General features: G+C 38.7%; 1 protein-coding gene across 3 annotated transcripts; it reads left to right on the plus strand.

Moving 5' to 3' along the window:
* Nucleotides 1-4,661: 4,661 nt before the first annotated feature.
* Nucleotides 4,662-6,648, plus strand: TCEAL9 (transcription elongation factor A like 9). Of its 3 annotated transcripts, none has more exons than XM_050776063.1 (3): nucleotides 4,662-4,795; nucleotides 5,283-5,350; nucleotides 5,801-6,648. In XM_050776063.1, the coding sequence occupies exon 3, from the start codon at nucleotides 5,874-5,876 to the stop codon at nucleotides 6,189-6,191; it is 318 nt and encodes a 105-aa protein (XP_050632020.1). In that variant the 5' UTR covers nucleotides 4,662-4,795; nucleotides 5,283-5,350; nucleotides 5,801-5,873; the 3' UTR covers nucleotides 6,192-6,648. The 3 variants fall into 3 exon arrangements, with proteins under 3 accessions (XP_050632020.1, XP_050632021.1, XP_050632022.1); XM_050776064.1 differs by having other exon boundaries at nucleotides 4,668-4,795; nucleotides 5,804-6,648; XM_050776065.1 differs by lacking the exon at nucleotides 5,283-5,350 and having other exon boundaries at nucleotides 4,668-4,795.
* The last annotated feature ends 5,826 nt before the right edge of the window (nucleotides 6,649-12,474 follow it).

The raw sequence follows: 12,474 nt of genomic DNA on the forward strand, positions 1-12,474 counted from the left end.
ATATATATTATTTACATAAAATTAAATGCCCATATATACAGTGAAGAGTGAAAAAAGTCTAGGTTACCTTAAAACTATGTATTTCATTGTTCCATGTATGTAATTCAAGTAAACTATAGAAAATTTGGAAAATACACAAGAATTATAGACATGAAAGGTTTTAGAAGTCTCTATTCCCATAAAATTAAATGGGAGTTTAATTTTAAGTTTAAATATTTTGATTTTTTCCCCACTAACATTATAACTTATATTAATATGCTATGAAGTAGGTAAGTTTGACTAGGTAGGATTCTACCTTATATGCTGACTTTAGAATCCATCCTTGGCTTAAGATGCAACTCCACTGCACTAACACATTCAGTGATAATTGAGAGGAAATCTACAGAAAGGACATAAGGGTTTAGATTGACAATATGTAGTGATTGCCTAATTAATATTTGTGAAATCAATAAGTGGATGAAATGTATATTTGAGAGCCACCAAATAAATGAAATTGACTGTACATTATTGAGGGTTTCCTTCCTTCTGTATGTATTTTTAAGTATAACCGGGATAGTTTTATATACATTATTTATAACCTGCTTTTAAATAATAGTTATTTTCTTTATTTGCAAAAAATAAAACATTTTTACTGGAAAAAAGTAAGGGAACTATAGATACATGCCACATGTCAAGCAGAGCCAGAAAAACAATCCTTTCTGTTTCTATTCATACATATTTTTTAAAGAATTGAATTGGCAACTAAGAATACTATTTTATAATCTGTTTAAACTATTATATTATCTCCGTAAGTATTACTTTTTCTAGCAAAAATATTTCTCTAGAAAATATTTTCATCAGGTCAAATTTAAGAAAGAGATGCCTCCTTCCCCATGTTAATAATTTAGTACTACACCTTGACCATCTCAAACTTGATTGGAGGGAGGGATAGTCAGAGGAACGGGAAGAGAGCCTCATTTCTAATGCATACTAGTTACAAACATGTAGTCCTTAGAAGAGGTCAGCGGAGCAAGGGAAGGAAATGTGAGGGATTCAACCATTGTAAGGATCTCAAGACTCAAACAGGTAGTGGAGGCACTTAATTCAGACCCTGTTCAGCTACAGAGAAGTATATATATAAAATATGTGCCATAAAATAAGATCATACTATTTGCAGGCATTTCCTTACTGTAGAAGTCAAACATGCCCCCTGAGAAAATGTGGAAGAGTCTACAATGAAGTAAAAAAAAAGAATATATAAATCCATAAGCCCACCAACCACCCAATCATACCTAATTCTAATACTGTTACTGTTAGTAATCTGCTTTTCCTTTACATACCATTAAAAAAATTTTCATTTCAATAGATACATGGCTGTCTAATATTTGTCAGTTATTTTATTTCTTCATTTTTCAATTTTATCTCAATCATTTTTCTGAATATTAGTAATTGATATATTACTTATTATATATTTATTTATTATTATATTTTAAGTTCTAGGGTACATGTGCACAACGTGCAGGTTTGTTAACGTAGGTATACATGTGCCATGTTGGTTTGCTGCACCCATCAACTCGTCATTTACATTAGGTATATCTCTTAATGCTATCCCTCCCCCAGGCCCCCAACCCCCGACAGGCCCTGGTGTGTGATGTTCCCCACCCTGTGTCCAAGTGTTCTCATTGTTCAATTCCCACCTATGAGTGAGAACATGAGGTGTTTGGTTTTCTGATCTTGCAATAGTTTGCTGAGAATGATGGTTTCCAGCTTCATCCATGTCCCTACAAAGGACATGAACTCATCCTTTTTTATGGCTGCATAGTATTCCATGATGTGTATGTGCCACGTTTTCTTAATCCAGTCTATCATTGATGGACATTTGGGTTGGTTCCAAGTCTTTGCTATTGCGAATAGTGCTGCAATAAACATATGTGTTCATGTGTCTTTATAGCAGCATGATTTATAATCCTCTGGGTATATGCCCAGTAATGGAATCACTGGGTCAAGTGGTGTTTCTAGTTCCAGATCCTTGAGGAATTGCCACACTGTCTTCCACAATGGTTGAACTAATTTACACTCCCACCAACAGTGTAAAAGCATCCCTATTTCTCCACATCCTCTCCAGCATGTTGTTTCCTGACTTTTTAATGATCATCATTCTAACTGGTGTGAGATGGTATCTCATTGTGGGTTTGATTTGCATTTCTCTGATGACCAGTGATGATAAGCATTTTTTCATGTGTCTGTTGGCTGCACAAATGTCTTCTTTTGAGAAGTGTCTGTTCATATCCTTTGCCCACTTTTTTTGATGGGGTTGTTTTTTTCTTGTAAATTTATTTGTAGATTCTGGATATTAGCCCTTTGTCAGATGGGTAGATTGCAAAAATTTTCTTCCATTCTGTAGGTTGCCTGTTCACTCTGATGGTAGTTTCTTTTGCTGTGCAGAAGCTCTTTAGTTTAATTAGGTCCCATTTGTCTATTTTGGCTTGGTGTTTTAGTCATGAAGTCCCTGCCCATGCCTATGTCCTGAATGGTATTGCCTAGGTTTTCTTCTAGGGTTTTTATGGTTTTAACATTTAAGTCTTTAATACATCTTGAATTAATTTTTATAACTTATTAGTAATTTAAATATATAAATACAACACTTAGAAAATAAAAGTTCTCTTTATATGAAATACACATTCTCAAGTATATCCTATGATAATCGCTCAGGATATATTCATCTGCATTTCTAATGATATAAAAATACAGTAAGACCCTGAAACAACTTGAGTTTGGATATAACATGATTGGTGATAGCAGGTGGGGAGAGAGTAAAATGGATGGATGATATTTAAGTCCAAGTGCTCAGTAAAGAATTGTTTGTGGCAACAAATCACAGCTGAGTCCTTGACGAATTTGGGCTGTGCAGCCAGCTAGCCAAATAGACTCACATCAGTCGTTCCATCTATCTCTCAGTTACATAACCTGGAATTTTATAGAATGAATTTGTGGACTTCACTTATCATGTTATCTTGGAATTTAATTATATACTCATATTTTAAATACACAAAATAAATATATGTCTACTGTTACAAAAATGTACTACCACATATAAAATTAACTTTCAATTTGTCTGTTTTGTTTAACAATATACATTGAAAATTTTTTTCATGTGAGTAAATGTAACTCCACATCATTTTTTCATCAATGTATAATGAAAAAACTTTATAAACTCTATATGAATGATCAAACTTTTCTTAAACCGATTTCCTTTTAGAAACATATAAGTTTTTGGCTCTTTAAAAAAACACTATTACCACAACTACTACAATGACCATATTTGGCATAGGAGTATTAATGTATGATAAATTTCTAGAAGAGAAACTGATGTGTCCAAAAGCACATATCTTTCAAAGTTTGATATTGCCAAAATGACTTCCAAAAATGTTGTATTACTTAATATTCTCACAGTACATGTGAATATTTGTTTTACCATATCCTCAACTCTGAATATAATAAATATTTGTATTTTCTAATTGTATAGATGAAAAATTAACTCATTTTTATTTTCAATAGATCTCAATTCGATGAGCATATGCTATTATTCCCTTCTGTCAGATGAGGAAACTCAGGCTCACAATGTGTACCTGACAATTGATTAACTGATGATTCTTCAGGCAGCACAGCTTCCTGGTAACACCACCATGAGGACTCTGGAATCAAACATTACTCTTTTTAAAAAAATTTTGAATCATCTTCCTCACAAATGTGTAATATAACAACAGCTTTCACTTTAAAAGCACTTACTATATGCCGGCACTATTCTAAGCACTGTACATATATTAACTCATGTCATTAAAGTAATTTTGTCTTTGTATTTTCTGACTATAAAAAGATAAAAGTTGCCCAATTCAGTGGCTCAGGCCTGTAATTCCAGCCCTTTGGGAGGTTGAGGCAGGAGGATCACTTGACCCCAGGAGTTGGAGACCAGCTTGGGGAACATAGACCTTGTCTCTACAAAAAAATTAAAAGACTAGCTGGGCATAGTGGCACACACCTGTAGTCCCAGATACTTGGGAGTCTGAGGCGAGAGGATCGCTCGTGTTAAGGAGTTTGAGGCTGCGATGAGCTGTGATTGCGCCACTGCAACCCAGCCTGGGCAACAGAGTGAGACTCTGTCTCAAAAAAAAAAAAAAAAAAAAGACAGAAAGAAGAAAGAAAAAAGAGAGAGAAAGATTAAAGTTACCTTTAAAAAAAGAATATAGAAGTATGAAGAATAAACAGTAAAAATTGCATTAAAACATCTCACTCTTGTTCCAGGGTCTTTTGTTGTTGTTTCACAACTGCTGCCAAGCCCACCCTGCTCCACAACAGCTAAGAACCAGATTGCAGAGGAAATGGAGGCTAGGGGAGGGACGACTGATGGAGGAGTTATCCTGGGAGCGGAAGACTGGAAGAGACAATTCTCGAAAGAAGTAGAAAAGTTCAATAGCTCCAGAAAAAGAGGTAGCCCCTCCCTAGTAATCAGAGTCAAGCAAATAACATTTTTCCCTCAGGGATAGGAAACAACAGAAAAGACTGACAGGGCCAAATGTGTAAGTGGGGGGCGGGGAGGGAGCAGAGGGTGGGCCCACTTCTGCCGCGCTTTTGGTGGGAGTGGAAATTAGGGACCCGAGCTCACTGGTGACGTAGATCTCATGTGACCAGGAGTCGACGTGTGCAGAAGTCCTGGTAGTCTGGTCCTTGTTCCCGTCTGGATACCAGCTTCCTTCAGCAGTGCAGGCGGTGGTCCCTGAGGCTAGTGGAAGGAGTGAAACTTGCGGGAATTTTGCAGGTTGGTGTCAATGTAGGTGTTGACTGGGGATTTCTAGGGTGGGGGGGGCTTAAGGCAGAGACTTGTGGGAGTGCCAGTCAGGTCCGTCTCTCCACCCTCCACCTCCAGGTCTACAGGAACTGATGACCCTTGGGAAAGGGACTAGGGGTCCTAGGAGAAGAACAAGTAGACCTGTGATAGTTTAAAAATAATCGTCCTCTGCTATCTAATCCTGCTTTCTGGACCCCCACCCTCCTCCCGAACCCGCCTCAGTCTTAAAGATAGTTTGGAAATAATCTGCTTTCTCACTCTTTGTTTGATGGGAAAAACGAAGTGACTTGCATGCACTGTGGATAGGGGGTGAACTGGAGGAAACAAAAGGTGGGAAACTTTCCATATCCGAAACCCTAAAGGAGGAAAGCTACGTGTGTCAGTCTCTGGCGCTGGTCGGCCCACCAAGCGCTCGCCCCACCCCCACCGTCCCCTCCCGTTTCCCGTTTGTCTGCAGGTCTGTTGTTTCTAGCAAGACCCAAAGCTAGAAAAGGAGGAGGAAGAAACTGACCCGATCAGTGCCAGGTAGGTGAGAGGAATATTATAAAGTCTCCTGGGGTGGAGACAAAGGTTGTAAGCTCCACTGTTCCTGCCGGCTCCCTTCCACCCCACCCCTTTCCCCTCTTCTTTTCTCTCCCCCTTCTCCTTTCCCCTCTTCCTCTGCCTGCCAGCCACCTTTCTCTTTTCTGGCCTGGTCCCTGTGTTAGGCCCTATGGGGGGAAAAGGATTGGGGAGGGCTGGGAGGCGGAAAGAAGGGCCTTGGAAAAGGTTAGAGGGAAGGACAAGAGAAGTGAGGAGGTGGAAAGTGGAGGTAAGAGGAGTGGGGATAGTGAAGCTCTGATTGCTGACTGGGCTTCTTAGTGGAAGATATTTTATAACAGTCTGAATAAAAAAAAATTAAATGCTGAGACCTCTGTCCACAACACCTGTCCACTCACCAAGTCTTTAACTTACTGTCTTCTTTTTGCTTTCTAGAAGTTATTGTATTCCAAGAAGAATAAGCAAAAAAATAAAAGAAGGAAGGAAGGAAGAGAGGTAGAGATACAAGATGAAATCCTGTCAAAAAATTGAAGGAAAACCAGAAAATGAGAGTGAACCAAAGCATGAGGAAGAGCCAAAGCCTGAGGAAAAGCCAGAGGAGGAGGAGGAGAAGCTAGAGGAGGAGGCCAAAGCAAAAGGAACTTTTAGAGAAAGGCTGATTCAATCTCTCCAGGAGTTTAAAGAAGATATACACAACAGGCATTTAAGCAATGAAGATATGTTTAGAGAAGTGGATGAAATAGACGAGATAAGGAGAGTCAGAAACAAACTTATAGTGATGCGTTGGAAGGTTAATCGAAACCACCCTTACCCCTATTTAATGTAGTTTACCTTGATTTTTATCTGATATTAACAATACCATATAGCTTGCTTTTTATTAGCATTTCCTGATATTCCTTTGTCCATATTTCTACTTATAACCTGTTGCTATTAATGGTTTTAGATGTATCTCTTGTTATCTGCATCTCATTGTTTATTGTATTTTGAACCAATCTACAAGTCTCTGTCTTTTAATAAAAGAACTTTACTCATTTGTAAAAAAGAGGTTCTTGGTAGGATATAAAATGGAAAAAAGGCTAAGTAATATGTGAATATCATATTTTTGAAAGGTAAAAAGTACATTTGTATATTACATATATGGACATAACTTGTGAAGGATGAAAGAAAGTATAGCTTCTCGGTGGTGGGATTATGAATGATTTTTCTCCTTTTGCTTATTTGTATTTTCTATATTCCTAAAATTAACACACATTATTATTGCTAGAATAATAAAAGCTTTATAACAAAAAGAAGCAACAAGCAGCACTTACTAGTTTATTTCAAAACGTATTGGGGCATTTAATATTTGTTGACAGAATTTTAGAAGCAAATGTGAACTTCAAAGCAACTCCAGACCACTTAGCTAGAATAATAAATTTTACATATTTTCTCATCTTTAAAATAAAGAAAATAATCTCACAAGGATCTGGTGAGGGCCAAATAAGGTAATGACTGTGAGCTATGTTTGACAGAGTTGTGTTCCCATTCCCAACTCCATAAGAGATTAATTTCAGGGATTTGGAAGGGTGGAGAAAGTAGTTCTTATCTGTGATTAAGAACAAACCCAAGGCTGGGTGGCTCACACCTCTAATCCCAACACTTTGGGAGGCTGAGGTGGGCGGATCACGAGGTCAGGAGATTGAGACCATCCTGGCTAACATGGTGAAACCTCATCTCTACTAAAAATACAAAAAATGAGCCAGGCACGGTGGCGGGCGCCTGTAGTCGCAGCTACTTGGGAGGCTGAGGCAGGAGAATGGTGTGAACCCAGGAGGCGGAGCTTGCAGTGAGCCAAGATCACGCCACTGCACTCCAGCCTGGGTGACAGAGCAAGACTCTGTCTCAAAAAAAGAAAAAAAGAACTGTGAGCTGGGTGCCACCTTTATGTTCATTTCCTGGTATGCCTGCCCAGCTTCTCATGCCCTTGCCCTTGATACTACCATATATACTGCGTTTCCTGCCCCTTCTGCTGGGTCCTGCACCTTCAGGCCCCTACCACTGTGAATGTGCTAGAATTCTCAAGTAGTGAAGCCCAGCATATTTCTTTGGCACCCCCAGTAAGCTGAGTTTCCAGACTGACCTTTAGAGAAGTTAGGAGATTGCCCATCTCTTCAATTTAGATAGACACTTATGCAGTGCCACATGAGTCATGATGTCTTATAGATATCTTGGCAACTTTGGGATTTTAACTTTCTACCCATAAGGCTCAGACATGATAAGTCCATCTGGGAGTTGGACTAGAAGACAAATCTGAGTAACAGACATTATGCTTTACTCAGAATTGCTGCCGTGGATCTGAAGACTACCATTTTATCTTCCTGACTCCTATTTCCTTAGGACAAATGATTTCTCCCAGAAGACTGGTGGCGGGTCCTCCTCATCTGTTCAACAGATATCTCTAGACTTGTATAAATTTTGAAGGAAAATTCAAGTCAGATTTTGGAATAACCCCACCCCTGGCTGGAAATATATGAAAGTGCTGTATAGGCCTTATTATGTGTCTATATCTACATATCTCTGTCTGTCTGTCTGTCTGTCTATCTATCTATCTATCTATCTATCTATCATCTATCTATCGTCTTTCTTTCTTTCTTTTTTTTTTTTTTTTTTTTTTTGAGGTGGAGTCTTACTCTGTCTCCCAGGCTGGAGTGCAGTGGCACGATCTCAGCTTACCACAACCTCCGCCTCCCAGGTTCAAGCGATTCTTGTGTCTCGCCTCCCGAGTAGCTGGGATTACAAACATGCACCACCACACCTGGCAAATTTTTGTTTTTTGTATTTTTAGTAGAGACGGGGTTTCACCATGTTGACCAGGCTGGTCTCAAACTCCTGACCTCAAGTGATCCACCCACCTCTGCCTCCCAAAGTGCTGGGATTACAGGCATGAGCCACCGCGCCCAGCCTATCTTTCTTTCTTTACAAAAGGCCCACTATTGTGCCTGTCATGTGTCATTTTCCTCTGTGATGCCATTTTGGGAACTCTTCATGTCTTCAGACCATTCTTCAAGGTGATGGCAGCCTAATGGTTGCTGGTAGGGCTGCAGTTCATGTTGGAGTGAGATAAGGTTCCAGGCTCACTGCCAGTTTTACAAAACAGAATCAATCCATCCCCTTGGCCCTCAGAGGGGTTGCACTTAGGAAGGATGTGGAAAGGCTCACTCAAGCCACACTCCTGTCTAGGATAGGCCTGACTTTGTCTTCTCTGCTAGGCACAAGGCCCTCCTCAGCTGATAGCTTGCCTGTCCTGAACAGACATACCTGGAGAAAAACAACTATCCTTTTTGCAGATCAGAGCACTAGACTTCCTTTCTCCCTTTCTTTCCTTCACAAGGAGGTTTGATGAGGACTTTTTTATAAGGAAGAAGATAAGATCTCAAAATTCACTAATAGAAACTTTGTCCCAGACATGACTGCTCTGCATGTAATCAGATAACTTGTGGTTAAAGTCAGAGTCTGGTGGTAGGGGGAAATGATTTTAGACAGTACACAAGTCTTTTAAATTGTGGTGTCCATGTATTTATTTGAACATGTATGAATGAATACTTTCTGTTTAAAGCAAATGATGATAGTTTAGATTTAGGGTGGCATTATAAAGTTTGTTTTTCAAAAAAGTATTCAAATCAAATAAGTGAGTAAATTTGAAGAAGAACATTGTTAGAACACAGTATTAATAGTGTAGGTGGCACATACTTAGGGCAAAAAAACATCCTGGTGGGAAACATTGCCCCAGCATGGGCATAATAACTTTAGGGATAATAACTGGAAACACCTATCAAGAACCGTGCAGGATTTGAAATTTTACCCTGCGTATAAGCTAACAACTGAGCCTACTCTCATTTAATGGATGCTGGCAGAAGACTCGAGACTCCTGGGTCGAAATCAAATGACATTATCACAGCAGCAGCAGTAGCCAGAGCTTCATGTTGGTTTGTATTAGTTCCTTATTGTTCCCAAGTTTCATGGGGTGGCATAGGACCGGTGATTCATACCTCAACATGCAGCGCATTGCATCATAGGAAGGAAACCTTGAGTTTGGGGTATTCAATGCTTTCACAGCAGAAACAAGCCTACTCTTTGTTCAGGGAAAGACGTTATCTTATCCCTCAAGGTTGCTTGTTGCAAACACAACTATGAAAAATGGTCTGCCTGGGTAAAGAGCACTCAGGGCCTTACATTCTTGGCATACCCAATAATAATATGTAGGGATGCTCAGGGCTCATAGCAGATTGCCTCTCCCAATAACAGTTTTCTCTGTACAATAAATCTGAATGTGAATAATAAGCCTTTCCTAACACCAAAAGCTCTGGTTTATGATTCCAAATTAAATACAGCACACAATATATACTGTAGAATGTAAACATGGTATTTGTAACTATTTCTAGTATTTAGCTAAGTACAGGGGATTTTAAATAAATATTAAGATTAATTGGATGAAAACAGCATCAAGTGAGAAACTAAAGATAAACAGTCTTTGAGGAACTTCAAAATTACAGTAAGACACAGCTATCATGATACCACAAAATAAAAGAGGTAAGAATGCAAAGTCAATGGATTCTTCAGGACGCTAATGACAAGAGTAATGTCATATAAAACTTTTTACTAGGAAACTGACAGGAGAGTGTGTGTTTGAAAACCAGCCCCAGATCCCATCCACACATAATCACCTCAGTCTCTGTAAAAAGCAAAAGTTAACAGAAAAGCTGGTTTGTTCTCTCTGCAAAGAAAGTTCAAGGTAGGGTAAGAAGGAGGAGGCTAACACACATAACAGCATCCAAAAGCAATTATTTGATATTCTGACACCAGCCTTTTGCAAGACCCTTAGCACAAACAGCTGCATCACTTTAATAATTTAGTTGGGCATGGAGCATCTTTTCATGTGCTTATTGGTGATTTGTATTTCACACTTTGAGAAATGTCTATTCAAATCTTTTGTCCACAGTGTAATGTAGGTAAAGGAACTATTTAAAGGAATGAAGTAGATCCATATGTACTACATGTTCACCATGTATTGTTAAAAGAATAATGAAGAACAGAAGGCACAGTATAATATATACACACATACACATACATACCCATATCCACAAATATTCACATATGTCAAGATGAAGCCCTTCGGTTTGCTAAAGAGAAGGATCATTTCTTTTTAAGTGGCATTTTGGTATCTCCCATCAGGCCTCCTGCCATCTGGTTAAGAAATAATAATAATAATTTTTTAATTCCCAATTGGTAATTCTATTATCCGTGCATTATAATTGCCAAAATAATTCTTGGATTTACACAGAGTCTTTCTTCCCTTCCATGAACTCTGAGTCCTTTTCTAGATGTTATATCATTAACCTATTATTTTATAGAAAAGGAAAGTGAGGCCTGGCGGAAGTTGCCCAGCTATTAAATGGAATACTTGCCTAAGGTCAATGTCCTTGTTCCTAAACAGCGCTCTGGAATGATTGGTATTTAATAAATAGTAACAATACCATTGTGGTGAGTGAATTCCTATCAGTTCCTCAAGGCTCCATGCCCTTTCAAGTCCCAGTCCTGGTTTCACATTTATCCCTGCCTGAAACACTGCCTCAATTGCCCCTCACACACTTAGCCTGGATAACTCCTACTCATCCATCCCAGAATAGATAATACTTCCTTTTAATAACAGCTTTATTGAGAATAATTTGCATACCAAACAAATCACCGACCTAAATTACACAATTCAATGGTTTTTAGTATATTCACACATATGTGCAACCATTACCACAATCAATTTTAGTACCTTTTTGTCAAGTCAAAAAGAAACACTGCACCCCTTTGTTATGACTCTCCTATGCCGTTATCTCCCTGTCCTTAAGCAAACACTAACCTGTCTTCTGTATGTATAGTTTTCTCTGTCCTGGACATGTGAAATATAGTCTCTTGTGACTGGTTTCTTTCACTTAACATAATATTTTTAAGGTTCATCCATGTTGTAATATATATCAGTACTTCATTCCTTTTTATTGCCAAATATTATTCTGTTGGATGACTAATTCACATTTTAGAGATGGATACTAGCAAGGATATGAAGCAATAGGATCCCTCATTCATTGCTGGTGAGAATGCAAAATGGTATAGCCACTTATAAAGGCATTTTGGCAGTTTCTTACAAAACTAAACATACTCTTGCTATACAATGAAGCAATCGTGCTTTTTGGTATTTACCCAAATGAATTGAAAACTTATGTCTACACAAAAACCTGCACACATTTTTATTTATTTATTTATTTTGTGATGGAGTCTCACTCTGTTGCCCAGGCTGGAGTGCAGTGGTGTGATTTCCACTCACTGCAAACTCCACCTCCTGGGTTCAAGCGATTCTCCTGCCTCAGCCTCCCGAGTAGCTGGGACTACTGTGCGTGCCACCACACCCGGCTAATTTTTGTATTTTTAGTAGAGATGAGGTTTCACCATGTTGGTCAGGCTGGTATTGAACTTCTGACCTCAGGTGATCCACCTGTCTCTGCCTCCCAAAGTGCTGGGATTATAGGCATGAGCCACCGCACTTGGCCTCCACACATATTTTTATAGCAGTTTTATTCATAATTGGCAAAACTTGGAAGCAACAAAGATGTCTTTCAGTGGGTAAATGGATAAACTTAGGTATATCAAAACAATGGAATATCATTCAGCACTAAAAAGAAATTAGCTATCAACCCATGAAAAGACATCTATATGACATTCTGGAAAAGGCAAACTATGGGTATGGTAAAAAGCTAAGTGGTTGCCAAGGGTTAGAGGGAGAGTGGAATGAAAAAGTGGAGCATAGATTTTTAGAATCCTCTATGGGTGAAACTCTATATAATATGATACTATTATGGTGGGTACATGTCATTATACACTTGTCAAAACCCATAGAATGTACAACACCAAGAGTAAACCCTATTGTAAACTATGGATTTTGGGTGATAATGATGTGTCAGTGTAGGCTCATCACTTGTAACAAATGTACTACTCTAGTTCAGGATTTCGATAGTTGGGGAGCCTGTGTGTATGTGTGTAGTATCAAAGGTATATGAGAACTCCGTAATTTCTACTCAATTTTG

This window comes from Macaca thibetana, chromosome X (assembly GCF_024542745.1).
Source record: "Macaca thibetana thibetana isolate TM-01 chromosome X, ASM2454274v1, whole genome shotgun sequence".
Classification (NCBI taxonomy): domain Eukaryota; kingdom Metazoa; phylum Chordata; class Mammalia; order Primates; family Cercopithecidae; genus Macaca; species Macaca thibetana.

Excerpts from the sequence above, each read along its gene's own strand:
- TCEAL9 (XM_050776063.1), top strand. The coding sequence starts at position 5,874 with ATGAAATCCTGTCAAAAAATTGAAGGAAAACCAGAAAATGAGAGTGAA.